Consider the following 19,412-nt stretch of genomic DNA (forward strand, 5'->3'; position numbering starts at 1 on the left):
CACTGAGGCAACACGGACAGGAACTTCACTTAAACAACTCCCACAGGTTACCAATCTCCCTGTGACTCCCCTGTAGGAAGAGTCTCCTAGGGAGGACTACCAGAGAGCAAACAGGACCCAAAAAATCCTGTTCACTCTGTGACAAGCAGCATAAAAAGGGGAGGTAGTCTGGAACCGAGAGAGGCAAAAGCAAACACACACATGCAGGAACCCTCAGGGGGGTCTTCACTGAGAACACTGTAAGACAGCATGAACTGAAGACACGTCATTGAGTAATAGGGCTACACTTTTATTGAATGCTGTGTGTTCTGATACTGAAATGTTAAACATCTCTATACTTTTTGTTACAGCCAATTCTTAAACAAATGATGCTTCAAGGGACAAGATAATACAGGGTAAGGCATGGGAAATTTAGGGAGATTTGACATAGTTCTGAAATTACCAACTTTTTCTATTCTGCCTCAAGTGCTGACATTGCTGGATGGTTCTTCATTATCTGAAGCAGAAACACTGGGTTTAGTCCTCCTAGGAAATAAAGTGTCCCAAAAGAATTTTAACACAAAGGTTGAGGAAGTAAGAAGGAATATCAAAATAGCTAGTGTCATAATTTTCTTGTAAGTCTTTTTTTTCACAGGCAAAGGGCCACTGTCAGTACTCCCTCCAAAGCCATGTGTCAGGCAAAATGGTGGTTCCCACCCAAGGTTGCAGTGGCAGTGGTGTAAATTGTTGCAGACCCCTTTCATATTACATTTCTCTGGAGAACAATCACTTACCCACACTGACTTACTGACACACTTCCTATCAATGCACACATGCTCTGGACCACAGTCTGTGCCATCTTTCACATGGCCAATGTCAGGTATTGTCATCCCAAAATGGTAGTCAGTTCCCCAACAGGTGACACCATTAAGGTGAGTCCAGTGAACAGTGGAATGTCCTTCCAAAGTAGGGATAGCTTTCACATTCTCACACTGAACTCTCCCACAGAGGATGTCTGAGTCATTACATCTTAGGTATGTACTTCTGAAGAGACCACAGTTGCCAAAACGGTCACCTTGGGTGTTGATTTCCCTGTAGCATCTCTGAGCTGCACTCCTGGCTTCTTTGCCAAAGATTTGCTGGCACTGTTCATCTCGCTTATTACATCTCTTTTCATAGCAGTATCCCCCATCTTTACAGGAGCTCCCATCAAGCAAGTAGACATCATTAGGGCACTCATGTGACTCTCCGTTACACCATTCTGGAAGATCACATTCATTGTCAGCTTCTCTGCACACTGCACCTGATGCCATGATCTGGCAGTCTTTGCAGCAAAGACCAAAAGCACAAGCAGCTCCATATTTCAGGGTACAACCCTCCCTACAACATGGATCTTTTACACACATTTTCGAAGATCCACAATCACACTCCTCTCCATCGTCAACCACACCATTTCCACATAACTCTAATTTGTATTTGCTAACTGGTTTCTTTTCCTTGTGCAGACAGTTGGCAAAAGCATAGGTTTTAAAAAGTGCAGCATAACTGCAGTTACTGAATTTCGGGACACCATTGTCTGTTTCAGCCATTAAGCATGCTTGCATTCCACATGTACACGTGTGGTCATCATGTATCATACCCAAATTATGACCCATTTCATGTGCTGTAATATGTCCAAAATGAACAAGATTTCCTCCTACCAGATTATCAACCCCACAATTAAGAAATGGAATACAAACAGTTCCAACATAGGCTAAACCAAGATATATACCAAAACGACGTTTCACAAAAAGATGTGCAATATCATTCTGAACACGCTTATTAAGGCTAACATTTTTCCAATGACAAAAATGATTCAGGAGATCCATTATGGTAGTTGCTGTCACCTGGTCTCCTTCATTCCACATCTCAACTCCGAGTAAAACTACCTCAACATCCATTGGATGATAAATCTTATTTATTACATGCACAATCATTAACAGTTCCATTAACACACGTGACAGATTGCCATTCAGATAACGAATTCGCTCCTGGTCTACAACCAATGCCAGGTTAAGAAAATGCTTGTGGGTCCACCAACCCTCATAGCTGCTTTGCATCAGTATGTGGTTATCATTCTCTTGAAGCTTCATTTGCCGGGATATCTCCTCTTCTGTTAGTGCGCACCTCATGGGGAGTAATTGTGACTCCTCACTGTCTATCTTGTGAACCAAATGTTCGAATGTGGAAGAAAGGTTCTTGGGCTTGATTTCATATACAGTCCCATTTATCTGTAATGTTCCTTGAAATCCCCCCAAACAGGTGGTAAGGGCAACCATGGACTCTGGGTCTCCATCTATATAGCCATGGTAGTAGCAATCCTTCTGAACAAAAGGCTGGTCCTTGTGTAGAGCACCTTGGTCAGTGTAGGTGAACACAGAGAGGTGTCTAGACATGAAAAACTTTTTGATTTTCATGTAGATAACATGCCTCTGACTCCCAAAGTTCAGGCTATATGTCAGCCATCCCATAGCCCACATCGTTCTGTTGCCTGTGACCCGTAAGGGTATCACTACTTCTGGGAGGCTGGTGTGTTGAGCATGCCCAGTCAAAGGCCATGTTGAAAGAATGATCAACATCCCCAGCCAGAGGTGCAGATGACTTATCCTCATGTGGGCCCCAGGCTCACCCATAGCCACCATGTCCCACAAGACATCCAAGGAGGATGCCCTTTGTCTTAGTTGCATGCAGTGTTGACTCTTAATGGTCTGTCTTCTGGCTGAGTTGATGCATTAGAGCAGCAAGCCTGAATGTAAAAGGAAAACAAAGGCAGACAAAGGATTAGCTTAGTTTTTGGTAGGCCAAAATAGAAGAGAAAGAGGAATGTATGAGATTAAATGGCTTAAGTATTGGTCTAATGCATGATTCCACATAGTGCATTTGGTTTGTTGTTTAATTTTGTTGAAGTGCAAACTATGGATCTATGTAAAAATGTAATTGCCCATATTCTGAACATAGATAAAGAACTCTTAGATTTATCATGATGTTTCTTAAATATATGATTTCACATACCTACAATGAATATTTAAAGCAAATGGTATCAATAGACACTGGCTACATATTCTATTTCAATATGTCAAAATTGATGTCTACATATCAACTTGGTATACATACAATGTTTTCTTTCAGTTTCCTACACTGAGTTATTGAGTGACTTTATTTTGGAGAGATCTGTAATCACTGTTCATATTGTTTTAAAATTATCAGTTTATTACACACACACACACACACACACACATCTCCACACAGTAAATAATTACTTTTTCTATCTTAGTTCAAATTCGTGTACTTTAAAAATGCTAGTGTATCACTATTGAAAAACCCATGACCAAAGTTCCTCAGACTTGCTTGGGAAGCTATTGATATCTTTTTTCTAAGTAGGCCTGACATTCTTGTCTAAGTAGTTTTTTAAAATATGCTTGTGTTCATAGGTCGGTGCTCCTGCCAGCTTTAGTCAGTGAAGCTCCTTTTCAGTGTGTTCCTAGAAACATGGTATGTAGATAAGATAGCCTGACACCTTTGCTGAAGTCTGAAGTCATTGGCGGGTATTTCAAATGTATTCCATGATTCCTTAATATGTATACATGTGTTCACACTGTTCCTTAATTCTCTGAATTTTTTAAAGAGACCAAGGAACCCAGCAGAAAATGGATATTGTGTTTCCTTTATAGGGTGTTTTTTATGGAATTTAAATAAAAAATGTTAAGCTGCAAAACCAAAAATTTTTCATTGGATTCTTTTTTTTATGCAACATTGGACTCAACATATACTCAACATGCCACAGATCCTAAGTGACTAGAACATCTTCATTTTTAAAGACACATAGTTCCATATAGTATAGAAACTTTCAAAATCTTCTGTTCATTGTTTTCTTTCCATAACTTCATCAAATTTATCGATTTCTGTCCCGTAGTTATTATCTAGCATAATTCTGATGCAATGACTAATTAAGTGGCATTCAAAGCAAGTATAATCACATATCAAAATGTTTAGAATGCCCATTCAAACAAATAGTACAGAATAGGGAAAAACTCAGACAGTGTTTCTATTATCTGAACAAGGTCTGAAATACTGGATAAGAATCATGGTACGTGTTTGTGTGTGTGGACTCATAGTCTAATTATTTGTGTTTTTATCCTCTAGTGCAAATTATTGAATGACATACTGGCAGGTGAAGTAACAATACCTATGATCTTTTATAATGATAGCTTGATTCATGTCTCATTTGAAACAGATTATTTTTGAGACCTTACACGACAAAGAGAATATTCACCCCAAACTTCCTTTGTCTTCATATAGTTGAGTTCTAGATTGAACTGTTTAGTAAAAAGAAACTCAGGCTGTAGAACCTGGCTAAGATTCTACTCCACTCCTTTAGTATCTCAACCAATCTATTGATTCCTTGGTATGAGTGATCAGATTTTCTACTGCTTCAATAACTTTTCAAAATGAATTAATCTCATTCCTTTATCACCATTGGCATTTCCTTCATAAGTCATATAATTATTAAACTTTCTGTAGTTTTTCTCATGTTGCCAAAACAGACTCAAGCTTATTTTCACCATCCAGGCAAAAAGTTAAGTAAATAACTAGATTCTGCATTTTATGACATCATAGATCAAATGGACTTAATAGACAGTTATATAAAAATCCATCCAAAGACGACAGAATAAACTACCCTAATATCCACAGAGCTTTCTCTAAAAGATATTGAACAGTAGGACAAAATGGAAGTTTTAACAAATATGGGGGAACTGAAATAATTCTTTACATTCTACACGAATATAATTTGGTGAGACCACAAGTCAGTTATCACAAGAAACTATCAAGCATGCATAAACTCTGGAAGATTAAACAACATAACCCACTGAATGATAATATCAAGGAATTTCTAAAAACAAAACTAAAGCATAGCATATGAAAGCCTATTAGATGCAATGAAATCAGTCATAAAAGGAAAAGTATATAGGTCCAAGTGACTACATTAAAAAGACAAGAGCGGAACAGGCATTGGTGGCACATGCCTTTAATCCTAGCACTCAGGAGGCAGAGGCAGGCAGATCTCTGTGAGTTTAAGGCCAGCTTGGTCTACAGAGTGAGTTCTAGGACAGGCTCCAAAGCAATACAGAGAAACCTTGTCTCCAAAAAATAACAACAACAATATAATAAAAAGATGAGAGGGATCTCAAATAATGTGTAACTAAGGACTTTGTATAGACAAGAACAAGCAAACTCCTAAGTTAGTAGCTGAAAATAAATAATCCAGGACAGCAGTGAAAGAACAGAGATAAAAATGCAAAAATTCTGTAAGCTACACTAACTAAAAGAGTAAAAAAATACAAATTAATTAAAGGAGAGATGAAAGTGAATCATTATGACAGATAAGAATAAAATTCAGAACATGATTAGGACATAAATTGATACAAATATTCTGCCAAGCTGGAATATCTAAAAGAAATGAAAATGGATTGCTTTCTAGAGGCATAAAACCTATCAAAATAAACCAAGGTGGAATGCCCCAAACAGACATCTAATGCCACTAAGTAAAATCTCTAGTGCCAGGAATGGGTTGCTTCTTGTTGGGTCATTTGCTAAACAAGTCCAAACATCACAAGCTATTTCCAAGGTGATTGGTTGCATCCAAAAACCTGATGGTAAGGCCCAATATCTGAAGACAATTCTTGCGTCATCAAACATGGAGAAGTTGAGCTGGTGCTCTGCTAATACATCACCCCTAATGACTAGTGTTCCTAGTACTGGAAGTTACTCTGTACATTAAAGGAGAAAGGCAGTCATCAATATTACCCAGCTACAAACTCTGGGACCTACCTTCAAGATATACTTGTTTAATCATGGTACAAATGTCATAAAAGTAAACCAAAGGCTTCTTTAAAAACACATTTTTAAAGTCTGCTCCATAATATGGAATCCACACAAGACACAGATAATGTGTCCAAGGACCTAGTACTAGATAGGTCATGAGCCTATGGGAAAATCTAATTCTGTTATTCTGACAAAGGAACATAGCAATAAAACTACTAGTCATGGCTTACTTCTATACACATAAGATCAGTGCCTTACTTAATCCTTATCAGAGAAGTATCTTCTTGCAGTAGATGGAAATTAACACGAGGACTCACAACTGGACAGTGAGAGACTTTGGAGGACTCAGTCCAAAATCAGATGTCTCTCTCAAACTCCTTCAATAAAGTTTATGAATCTGTGTGGAAAATGATTCAGAAAAGATCTAGGAGCTAGAAGTTAGGGATTACTCCCTGAAAACAGGACAGAGGCACTTATAGAGACTATGGCAACATGCACAAAGCCTTCATAATTTAAATACTGATGGGGACTCATGTTCTCATCACTAACCAATAAGTTATATGCAATTGATACCTCTGGGAAAGGGAAAAATCATGTTTTTCAGATGGGGAGTAAGTGAGCCTATCAGACACACCGTGGTACAATCCCCATGAGGTGGAGTAGTTTGCCAACACAAAATGAACTTCAAGTTGTTTATTTTTTTGTATATGTGGGTTCATGTTGCTGTAACAATAAACGGCACACTTGTTGAGGGTATAGGTAACTGTTTATTGTAGAAATTACTTACAAGAGAAAATGGGCAACCAAGATGAGTCAAGTAGCTTTCCACCACTGAACCAGAAGCCAAAAGAGAGCAAATGTGGCTCTGCTGCAGTCTTTTATAAGAACCTCCATACACACCTCTAGCCATGCCCAAAAGTGGGCCTGGCTAGTGGCGTAGTTCACTGCCCTGTCTCTAGTCATGCCCAAAGTGGGTGTGGTTAGCACCGCCCTAACATTACTACATCCATATGCACCTCTAGCTTGCCACGTGGCTAGTGGCACAGTCCTAAATCTCCTACAGGTTTGTTTCATTTTTGTTTTGTTTTTACCATTTTTTCACTTGTTGCTTTATTATTTGTTTTAATTTTAGCTTTTCTGGGTTTCTGTTCTTGAAAAGAGAGTGAACAAAAGGTTGGGTTGAGGGAGCTTCCTGAGGTCTGGGGACTGTGCACTGGGGAACCCATCCTGGTGGGCCAGCTCATTCAGAGACTGCCAGTGTTCTAGTCCCACCTCCACCCAAAGGAGGAGTCCCACCTCCATTCACAGGAAGAGGAAAGCCATTTGAGTATTAGACCTGCCTGCAACCACCTGAAGAGAACCTTGGCCCTGTAACACCAGGAGAGGGAGAGACCCCACAGGTACCCATTGGAAGAAGGGATGGGAAGGTGACAGTATGAGAACACAGTCAACAACAGAAAGATCAATATGATGCCACCAAAGTCTAGGGATTCCACACGGAGAAGAACTGAACACCCCAACACAGATGAAGCAGGAGAGAATGACTATAAAAACAACTTTATGAAGATGAGAACCTCAAAGAGGTAATAAGAAAAATTCCTTAAAGAAATGGAAGAAAAAGCAAATAAAATACTCAAGAAATGGAGGAAGAGACAAACCAAAAATTGCAAGAAACAATTCAAACAGTGCAAAGGTTGAAAACTGAAATAGAGACAATAAAAAATAGAAATAGAAAAGCTGGATAAATGATCAGGAACTACAATTGCAAGCATAACCAATGGAATATAAGAGATGGAAGAGAGAATCTCAGGCATTGAAGATACACTAGGATAAATAGATTCATTGACCAAAGAAAACCTTAAGTCCAAAAAATTCCGAATACAAAATATCCAGGAAATGTGGGACACTGTGAAAAGACCAAACCTAAGAATAATAGGTATAGAAGAAGGTTAAGAAAGCCACCTCAAAGGGGCAGAAAACATATTCAACAAAATCATAGAAGAAAACTTTCCCAACCTAAAGAAAGACATGCCAATGAAAGTACAAGAAGCTTACAGAACACCAAATAGAGTGGATCACAAAAGGAAGTCCCCTCACCACATAATAATCAAGACCCCAAAAATACAGAATAAAGAAAGAAGATAAAGAGCAGCAAAGGAAAAAGGCCAAGTAACATACAAAGGCAAACCTATCAGAATTACACCTGACTTCTCCATGGAAACTCTGAAAGCCAGAAGGTCCTGGATAGATATTCTACCAACACTAAGAGACCATGGATGGCAGCCCAGACTGCTATACCCAGCAAAGCTATCAATCACTATGGATGGAGAAAACAAGATATACCATGACAAAACCAGATTTAAACAATACATATCCATTGATCCAGCCCTACAGGAAGTTCTGGAAGGAAAACTCCAACCCAAGGAAGTTAACTACAACCAGAAAACATAGGCAACAGACAATCCCACTACATCAATAGCCAAAAATAAAAAAGGGGTGGAAAGTCACACACAATACCACCACCACCAATAAATCCAAAACAAAAAAGAATGAATTATCATCAATGGTCATTCATCCCTCAATATTAATGGTCTTAACTCCCCCATGAAAAGATACAGGCTAACAAATAGATATGAAAGACATACAAGAAACGCACCTCAGCTTCAAAGACAGACAGTACCTCAGAGCTAAGGGTTGGGAAACGATTTTATGATCAAATAGACCCAAGGAACAAGCAGGTGCAGCAATCCTAATACCTAACAAATTAGACTTTAAATTAAAATCAATCAAAAGAGATGAAAGAGGTCATTTCATGTTCATCAGAGGGGAAAATCATCAGGATGAATTCTCAATTCTGAACATGTATTCCCCAAATACAAAGGCATCCACATTTGTAAAAGAAACATTACTTAAACTCAAATCACATATAAAACCTCACAGACTAATAGTGGGAGACTTCAACACCACACTCTCACTACTAATCAGGACCACAAGACAGAAACTGAACAAAGAAACAAAGGAACTAACAAGTTATGACCCAATTGGGTTTAATAGACATCTATAGAGCATTCCATCCAAACACAAAAGAATATACCTTCTTCTCAGCGTCACCTGGAACCTTCTCTAAAATCAACCACATACTCAGCAATATAGCAAACCTCAATAGTTAAAAAAATTGGAATAACTCCATGCAGCCTATCAGACACCATGCTTTAAAATTAGAATTCAACAACAACGCCCATTGCAGAAACCTTACAAACTCATTGAAATTGATCAATGCGCAATTGCACCATCCTGGGTCAAGGAAGAAATAAAGAAAGAAATTAAAGTCTTCCTAGGATTCAATGATGGTGAAGACACAACATACCCAAACTTATGGGACACTTTGAAAGCAATGCTAAGAGGAAAGTTCATAGCACTAAGTGCTGATATGAAGAAACTGGAGAAAAGTCACACTAAAGGATTAGTAGCGCAATGGAAAGCTCTAGAACAAAAAGAAGCAAACTCACCCCGAGAGAAGTAGACACCAGGAATTAATCAAATTGAGGGCTGAAATCAAAGAAGTAGAAGCTAGGAAAACAATACAAAGAATCAATATAACAAAGAGTTGGTTCTTCAAGAAAATCAACAACATAAACAAACCCTTATCCAAACTTACCAAACAACAGAATGTGAACATGCAAATTAACAAAATCAGAAATGAAAAGGATGTAACAACAGACACTGAGGAAATCCAGAGAATCATCAGATCATACTTTGAAAACCCGTACTCCGCAAAATTTGAAATTTAAAGGAAATGGACGATTTTCTGGATAGATAACACTTACCAAAATTAAATCAAGAACAGATAAGCAATTTAAATAGACCTGTAACCTCTAAGGAAATAGAAGTAGTCATCAAAAGTCTCCAAAACAAACAAACAAAAAGCTCAGGTCCAGATGGCCTCAGTGCAGAATTCTACCAGAAATTCATAGAACAGCTAATACCAATTCTCCTCAAAGTATTACACACAATAGAAGCATAAGAGTCATTGCCACACTCTTTTTATGAGGCTTCAATTACATTGGTACCCAAGCCACACAAAGACACAACTAAGAAAGAGAACTACAGACCAGTATGCCTCATGAAAACGGATGAAAAAAACTCAATAAAATACTGGCAAATTGAATCCAAGAACACATCAGAAAATTCATACACCATGATCAATTAGGCTTCATCCCAGGGATGCAGGGATGGTTCAACATAGGAAAATCCATCAATAAAATCCACCATATAAACAATATGAAAAAGAAAAATCACATGATCATCTTACTAGATGGTGATAAAGTCTCTGCCAAAATCCAACACCCCTTCATTATAAAGGTCTTGGAGATCGGGATAACAAGAACATACCTAAACATAATCAAAGCTATATACAGCAAACCAACAGCCAACATCAAACTAAAAGGAGAGAAACTCAATGCAATTCCTCTAAAATTAAGAACAAGAAACGGCTGTCCACTCCATATCTCTTCAATATTGTACTTGAAGTTCTAGCTAGGGCAATAAGACACAAAAAGAGTTCAATGGGATACACATTGGAAAAGAAGAAGTCAAGCTTTCACTATTTGCAGATGGTATGATAGTATACATAAGTGACCTGAAACTCTAGTTTGGAACTCCTGCAGCTGATAAACACCATCAGCAATGTGGCAGGATACAAAATTAACTAAAAAAAAAATCAGTTGCCCTACTATATACAGACGATAAATGGGCTGAGAAAGAAATAAGAGAATCACCACCCTTTACAATAGCCACAAACAACATAAAATTTGTTGGGGGTAATGTTAACCAAACAAGTGAAAGACCTGTATAACAAGAACATTGAGTCTTTCAAGAAATTATAGAAGATACCAGAAAATGAAAAGGCCTCCCATGCTCTTGGATAGGTAGTATCAATGTAGTAAAAATGGCAATCTTGCCAAAAGCAATCTACAGATTCAATGCAATTCCCATCAAAATCCCAGCACAATTCTTCACAGACCTTGAAAGGACAATACTCAAATTTATATGGAAAAAAAAGGTTCAGGATAGCCAAAACAACCATGTACAATAAAGGAATTTCCCGGAGGTATCACCATCCCTGACTTCAAGCTCTATTATAGAGCTATAAACAGGTTTGTAATAAACAGAAATACACAGGTACACCAATGCAATGCAATGGAAACCCCTGATATTAACCCACACACCTACAAACACCTGAGTTTTGACAAAGAAGCTGAAATTATACAATGGAAAAAAGAAAGCATCTTCAACAAATGGTGCTGGCAGAACTGGATGCTGGCATGTAGAAGAATGCGAATAGATCCATATCTATCACCATGCACAAAACTTAGATCCAAGAGGATCAAAGACCTCAACATAAATCCAGCCACGCTGAACCTCTTAGAAGAGAAAGTGGGAAGTACCCAAAAATCAATTGCTAAAAGAGACTTCCTGAACATAACACCAATAGCACAGACATTGAGATGGACAATTAATAAATGGAACTTCCTGAAACTGAGAAGCTTCTGTGAGGCAAACAGTCAACAAGACAAAAGGCAGCCCACAGAATGGGAAAAGATATTCACTAACCTCACATCTATCTGACAGAGGGCTAATTTCCAAAATATACAAAGAACTCACGAAACTAGTCACGAAAACACCAAAAAATCCAATTAAAAAGTGGGGTACAGAACTAAATAGAGAATTCTCAATAGAGGTGTCTAAAATGGCTGAAAGACACATAAGAAAGTGCTTAACATCCTTAGCTTTCAAGGAAATGCCAATAAAAACAACTCTGAGATACTTTCTTGCTCCTATAAGAAAGGCTAAAATAAAAAAAAAACAATGATAGTTTATACTGGAGAGGATGTAGAGAAAGGGGAACACTCCTCCACTGCTGGTGGGAATGCAAACTCTGGAAATCAATATGGTGGTTCCTCAGGAAAATGGGAATCAGTCTACCATAAGATTCAGCAATTCCACTATTAGGCACATACCCAAAGGATGCACATTCATATAACAAGGATATCTGTTTAACTATGTTCATAGCAGCATTATTTGTAATAGCAAGAACATGGAAGCAACCTAGATGCCCATCAACTGAAGAGTGGATAAAGAAAATGTGGTACATTTACACAATGGAGTACTACTCAGAGGAAAGAAAAAAATGGAATTTTGAAATTCACAGTCAAATGGATGGAACTAGAAGAAATCATCCTGAGTGAGGTAAAACAGTTACAAAAACACAACCATGGTATGTACTCATTCATATATGAATATTAGACATTGAGCAAAGGATTACCAGCCTACAATCCATAAAGCCAGAGAAACTAGGAAACAAGGTGAACCCTAAGCGAGACATCATGGTCCCCCTGAGAAGGGAAAAGGAACAAGATCTCCTGAACTAATTGGGAGCATGGGAGGAGGGGAGAGGAAATAAGGAGAAAGAGAAGGGGAAAAGCAGAAGGGAGAGGATGACATGATGGAGCAAGAAGATTGAGTCACGGGAAGAATAGAGGAGAGAAAGAAAAGAGATACCTTATTAGAGGGAACCATTATAGGTTTAAAGAGAAATCTGGCACTAGGGAAATGTCCAGAGATCTAGAAGGTGGACCCCAGCTAACAATATAAGCAATAGTGGAGAGACTACCTTAAATGCCATTCCCCTACAATAAGATTTATGACCACCCTACATGCCATCTTAGACCCTTCATCCAGTAGTTGATGGAAGCAGAAGCAGACACCCACAGCTAAATACTGAGCCAAACTCCTGGAATCTAGTTGCAGAGAGATAGAGGAGTAATACGCATAGGGGTCAAGACCAGACTGGAGAATCCCACAGAAATAGCTGACCTGAACAAGGGGGAGCTCATGGACCCCCTACTGATAGCTGAGAAATGACTGACCCAGACCCCCTGAACGTGGGTGTCAATTAGGAGGCCTGTGCAATCTCTAAGTGGACCTGGAGTTCATCAGTTAGTTAGGCTGGCTGACCAGTGAGTTTAAGAGGTTCACTTGCCTCCACATCTACTCCTAGTTTGGGATTATGGGTGTATACCACCATGCGTGGCTCCTTATGCGGATACTGGGGGGGGTCAGATCTCATGTCCTTATGCTTGTGTGGCAGGCATTTTATAGATGGTGCCATCATCTAAGTCCTTGTGTACTTTTGATATCAGGCTTCTATCATGTTCTAGCTACTAAAGTTATTCATACCATTTTGCAGGCTTTCTCCAATGATTGGTATGCTTCCTCTACTGTTCAAAAGCACTGGGGAACAGAGCATATTGGTGATGAATGGTTTAGAGGAAACCACCAGTGTGGAGTCAGTGAATCCATGCTCAAGCATACACACACACCACTCACTTCAACCACCACCACCACCACACCATACCATTCTCAGGACAGCAGGGAGACAGTGAAGGCAAGAACAAGGAATTATCCAGGGTGTTATCAAGAAAATAAATGATTGGAAAGGCAGGAAAGGATAAAAATATAGGAAAAGCTTTGTCCTTTGGTGATGGAAGCTTAAACTTGTATTTCCATTATTGATATCACTGTAAATATATCTCAAAAACCTAAAAAATTGGACTGCTACAGAATCCGGCTCTATTACTCTTGGATATCTACCAAAAGAACCATTTATTCCACTCAGAGGTACTTGTCATCCATGTTTATTGCTGCTGTATGGTTTTTTTTTTGAGACAGGGTGTCACTGTGTATCTCTGGCTGTCTTGGAACTCACTATGCAGACAAGGCTGGTCTCACACTCATAGAGACCCACATGCTTCTGCTTCCTGAGGGCGGGCATTCAAAGGTCTGCCCTACTAAGCCTGGCTGCTGCTGTATTCTTACTAGTAAAGAAATTGCATCAGTCTAGATGTCAATCAACAGATAGACGATGATAATTTGATGTATATACACAATGGAATTTTATTCAGATACAAAGACAAATGAAGTTATGAAATTGTCAGGAAAATTGGATGGAACTGGAAAACATAAACAGTGAGGTAATCAAGGCTCAAAAAGAAAAACCACCTGTGCTCTCTCCCTCATATGCAGATCTAATTTATATCTGTTTTTAAATGGGGGAGACTGGGAAGACATCAGGAAACTAGAAAGAGTTCCGTGAAAGTGTGAAAGTGGGGAGAATAATAGAACACATATGCTTTGGAAATGGGAGTTGGTGGATAACAGAGAATAGTATAGATAGGAGTGGAAGGGACAGAGATGGGAAAGACTAGATTTGATATAGGATAACAGCAGAACGCGTGCGCCATATTAGAGGTGAGGTTTTTTTCCAGATCAAAAGATCTGGATTAAAGGTGTGTCTTCCTGCCTCAAAGATCCAGATTACAAGTAGATCTTCCCACTGAAAATTAAGCAAAAAACCCCTCACGGGTGTGCTCTTCATTTTTGGGTTTTAGGTTAATTCCAGATGTGGTCAAGTTGACAATCAAGAATAGCCATCACAGTGAGTTACTAGAGAAGAGTGAGGAAAAAGACCCCCTAATTTGATGGGAGGTGAAAAAAACTGGTGCAGGGTCATTGGCTTTTGCTGCTGTTGTTGTTTTGTGGTTAGCTTGGCATTAAATGAGCTATATGGCAAATGAATTTCTAATACTGGCCAGTGTCAGCCCATTAAAGTGTGAGAAAGACTGGGGGAGGGTGGACGGGCAACTCTATTTGGCACCTGGTGGTGGAGAAAGCACCTGTCTTCAAGAGTCTAGCTTTAAAAAAATCCATCCATGAGATCTAATATTGCCGATTGTTGAAAACAAATCGGTTTTTAAATTTTCTCTATGAACAAATAAATTTCCTTGAAGAGACATTAAAAAACAAAGGTAACAGCTAACAAGATCTAAATAAGCATGAAAGTGCCAAGTATAATTAAAAAAAAAAGCCCAGAATAATCTCCCTTCTAAGGAGATGGCTCTTTAGAAGGCTGAGACTGAAGGACAAACCCAGGCCAGTCTGGAGCAGTGGCTGGGGCCTAACACAGGTGAGTCTCACTGTCTTCTGGACAAACGGTACCGGCTTTTTCTTTGGGGCCACCAACCAGCTCCTAAATCATGACACAGAGACTTATTGGTTTGAATTCTTGGCTTAGCTTAGGCACCTTTCTGGCTAGCTCTTTTAACTTAAATTAACCTGTTTTTCTTCATTTACCATTTGCATCAGGACGCTTTTTTTTTCTTGACAGTTTTTTTCCTCTTCCTTTTTTTCTTTTTAATTTAAGTTAGAAACAAGCTTGTTTCACATGTCAATCCCATCTCCCTCACTTCCTCCCCCCACCCTCCTCACCAGGCCCCCCACAGTCTCCCACCCAATCTTCATTCCCATCTCCAGGGAGTGTGAGGCCCTACATGGGGGATCTCCAGAGTCTGTCATTTCATCCAGAGCAGGGCCTCGGCCCTCCCACAAGAGTCCGGGCTGAGAGAGCATTCCTCCTTGTGAGATGGGCACTCAAAGTCTGTTTGGACGCCAGGGATAAATACTCCCAGGGCTCCATAGATTACCTAGGCCTCCTCACTGACACCCACATTCAGGGTGTCTGGGTGACTCAGTCCCATGCTTTCCGCCCAGCCATCAATCTGGAGTCCAAGAGCTCCCCCTTGTTCAGCTCAACTGTTTCTGTGGGTTAAACCAGCCCAGTCTTAACTCCTTTGTGCATCAGTTCTCCCTTTCTGTCACTGGATTCCAGGAGTTCAGCTCAGTGTTTAGCTGTGGGTGTCTGGCTCTGTTTCCATCCTTCCTTGCTAGATGAAGGTTCTGTTTCCCAGACTCTCTGGCAGTGGGATTATATGCTGACACTCCCATGATTCATATCTAAAATCCATATATGAGTGAGTGCATACCACGTTTCTCTTTTTGTGATTGGGTTACTTCATTCAGGATGGTTTCTTCTAGTGCCATCCATTTGCCTGCAAATTTCAAGATTCCATTGTTCTTTTCCGCTGACTAGTACTCCATTGTGTAAATGTACCACATTTTCCCTATCCACTCTTCAGTTGAGGGGCTTCTGCTTCCAGGTTCTGGCTATTACAAATAATGCTGCTATGAACATAGTGAAACAAGTGTCCTTGTTGTATGAATGTGCATCTTTTGGGTATATGCCTAAGAGTGGAATTGCTGGGTCATGTGGTAGACTGATTCCTATTTTCCTGACGAATCTCCATACTGATTTCCAAAGTGGCTGTACAAGTTGGCACTCCTACCAGCAGTGGAGGAGTGTTCCCCTCTTTCCACATATTCTCCAGCATAGACTGTCATTGGTGTTTTTGATTTTAGCCATTCTGACAGGAGTAAGATGGTGTCTCAGGGTTGTTTTGATTTGCATTTCCTGGATGGCTAGGGATGTTGCTCACTTTCTCAAGTGTCTCTAAGCCATTTTAGACTCCTCTACTGAGAATTCTCTATTTAGTTCTGTACCACACTTTTTGATTGGATCCTTTGATGTTTTGGAGACTTGCTTCTTGAGTTCCTTGTAAATTTTGGAAATCAACTCTCTGTCATGTGTGGGGTTGGTGAATGAATATCTTTTCCCAATCTGTGGGCTGCCTTTTTGTCTTTTTGCTGCCTCAGGACGTTTTACTTTCTTACTTCTGTGTATCTTACTTTCACTGCTTCTCCTTGTCTGGCTGGTGTCTGCCTGGCTTCCTGCATTGGGAATGTCCCTTGTTTTCTCCTTGTTCTCTTGTCCTCTCATTCTCCTTCATTTTCCTTCTGAGCCTCTATTTCTCCTCCTATTTATCGTCTCTACCTTCTAGTCTTGCCTATCTTGTCTCTGCCTAGCTGTTTGTCATTCAGCTATTTATTAGACATATCAGGAAAGTTCATAGCACTAAGTGCCCACATGAAGGAACTGGAGAATAGTTGCACTAGAGAATTAACAGTACAACTGAAAGCTCTAGAACACAAAGAAGCAAACTCCCCCAGGAGGAGTAGATGCCAGGAAATAATCAAACTGAGGGCTGAAATCAATAAAGTAGAAACTAGGAAAAAATACAAAAAAATCAATATAACGAAGAGTTGGTTCTTTGAGAAAATCAACAAGACAGACAAACCGTTGTGCAAACACACCAAACAGCAGAGTGTGAACATGCAAATTAACAAAATCAGAAACGAAAAAGGGGACATAACAACAGACTCTGAGGAAATCCAGAGAATCACCAGGTCATCCTTTGAAAACCTGTACTACACAAAATTCGAAAATTTAAAGGAAATGAACAATTTTCTGGATAGATAACACTTGCCAAAATTAAATAAAAAACAGGCAGTTTAAGTAGACCTATAACCCCTATGGAAATAGAAATCATTCATCAAAAGTCTCCCAACCAAAAAAAAAAGCCCAGGTCCAGATGGCCTCAGTGCAGAATTCTACCAGAAATTCAAAGAACAGCTTATACCAATTCTTCTCAAAGTAATTTACACAATAGAAACAGAAGGGTCTTTGCCAAACTCTTTCTACGAGGCTTCAATAACCTTGATCCCCAAGCCACACAAAGACACAACTAAGAAAGAGAACTTCAGAATATCCCTCGTGAACATTAATGCAAAAATACTCAATAAAATACTGGCAAATCAGGGATAGTGATGCCTCCGGACGTTGCCTTGTTGAACAGGGTTGTTTTGGCTATCCTGGGTCTTTTGTTTTTCCATACAAAATTGATTATTGTTCTTTCAAGGTCTGTGAAGAATTGTGCTGGGATTTTAATGGGGATAGCATTGAATCTGTAGATTGCTTTTGGCAGGATTGCCATTTTTACTACATTGATCCTACCTATCCAAGAGCATGGGAGATCTTTCCATTTTCTGAGGGCTTCTTACATCACTATCCCTGACCTCAAGCTCTATTATAGAGCTATAGTCCTGAAAACAGCTTGGTATTGGCACAAAAATAGACAGGCAGACCAATGGAATCGAATTGAAAATCCGGGTATTAACCCACACACGTACGAACATCTGATCTTTGACAAAGAAGCTAAAAATATACAATGGAATAATGAAAGCATCTTCAACAAATGGTGCTGGCATAATTGGAGACTGGCATGTAGAAAAATGCGGATCGATCCATGTTTATCGCCATGCACAAAACTTAAGTCCAAATGGATCAAAGACCTCAACATAAATCCAGCCACACTGAACCTCTTAGAAGAGAAAGTGGGTGGTACCCTTGAAAGAATTGGTACAGGAGACAGCTTCCTGAACATAACACCAGTAGCACAGACAGTGAGATCAACAATTAATAAATGGGACCTACTGAAACTGAGAAGCTTCTGTAAGGCAAAGGACACAGTCAGCAAGACAAAAAGGCAGCCCACAGAATGGGAAAAATATTCACTAATCCCACATCTGACAGAGGGTTGATCTCCAAAATTTACAAAGAACTCAAGAAGCAAGTCTCCAAAACAGCAAAGGACCCAATTAAGAAGTGGGCTGCAGAACTAAATAGAGAGTTTTCAATAGAGGAGCCTAAAATGGCTGAGAGGCACTTGAGAAAGTGCTCAACATCCTTAGCCATCCGGGAAATGCAAATCAAAGCAACTCTGAGATACCATCTCACTCCTGTCAGAATGGCTAAAATCAAAAACACCAATGACAATTTATGCTGGAGAGGATGTGGTGAAAGGGGGACACTCCTCCATTGCTGGTGGGAGTGCCAACTGGTTCAGCCACTTTGGAAAGCAGTATGGAGATTCCTCAGAAAAATGGGAATAAACCTACCACAAGACCCAGCAACTGCACTCTTAGGCATATATCCAAAAGATGCCCATTCATATAACAAAGATGTCTGTTCCACTATGTTCATAGCAGCTTTATTTGTAATAGCCAGAACTTGGAAGCAACCTAGATGTCCCTCACCCGAAGAATGGATAGAGAAAATGTGGTACATCTACACAATGGAGTACTATTCAGCAGAAAAAAATAATGGAATCATGAGATTCGCAGGCAAATGGATGACACTAGAAGAAACCATCCTGAGTGAGGTAACCCAGTCACAAAAAGAGAAACATGGCATGTACTCTCTCATATATGGATTTTAGACATAGATCTGGGGAGTGCCAGCCTACAATCCTATTGCCAGAGAGTCTGGGAAACAGAAACTTCATTTCCTGGCTGGTTAAGTACTGAGCTGAACTCAAGAAAGCCAGTATCAGAGAGGGAGGACTGATGATCAAAGGGATTAAGACTGGGCTGGTTGAACCCCCAGAAACAGCTGACCAGACAAAGGTTAACTCTTGAATCCCAGGCATCAGCCTGGGAATCCAGCATGGGACTGATCAAGACCCCCTGAATCTGGGTGTCAGTGAGGAGGCCTAGGTAATCTATTGAGCCTTGGACAGCAGATCAGTACCCATCCCAAGTATACACACGGTCTCTGGACTCCCATAGAACAATGTGAGGTGCACTCTCACCCTGAACTCTTGGGGAAGGGTCTAGGCCCTGCCCTATATGAAATGACAGACTATGGACACCCCCATGGAGGGCCTCACCCTCCCTGGGGGAAAGAGGGGATAACGGGGGGGGGATGGGGGGGAGGGCAC

The 19,412-nt window shown here is 39.9% G+C and overlaps 1 protein-coding gene across 2 annotated transcripts in view; it reads right to left on the reverse strand.

The window, feature by feature from the left end:
• Positions 1–282: 282 nt before the first annotated feature.
• The window catches only part of LOC101824765 (disintegrin and metalloproteinase domain-containing protein 25-like), a 39,169-nt gene continuing 20,039 nt past the window's right edge, over positions 283–19,412 (reverse strand). For both annotated transcript variants that reach the window (XM_040731986.1, XM_040731987.1), the window contains one exon: positions 283–2,764. In XM_040731986.1, coding sequence (XP_040587920.1) covers positions 462–2,705 — 2,244 coding nt within the window. In that variant the 5' untranslated portion in view covers positions 2,706–2,764 and the 3' untranslated portion in view covers positions 283–461. The remainder of the gene's footprint in view (positions 2,765–19,412) is intronic.

Source organism: Mesocricetus auratus, unplaced genomic scaffold (genome assembly GCF_017639785.1).
Source record: "Mesocricetus auratus isolate SY011 unplaced genomic scaffold, BCM_Maur_2.0 Super-Scaffold_100026, whole genome shotgun sequence".
Lineage (NCBI taxonomy): Eukaryota > Metazoa > Chordata > Mammalia > Rodentia > Cricetidae > Mesocricetus > Mesocricetus auratus.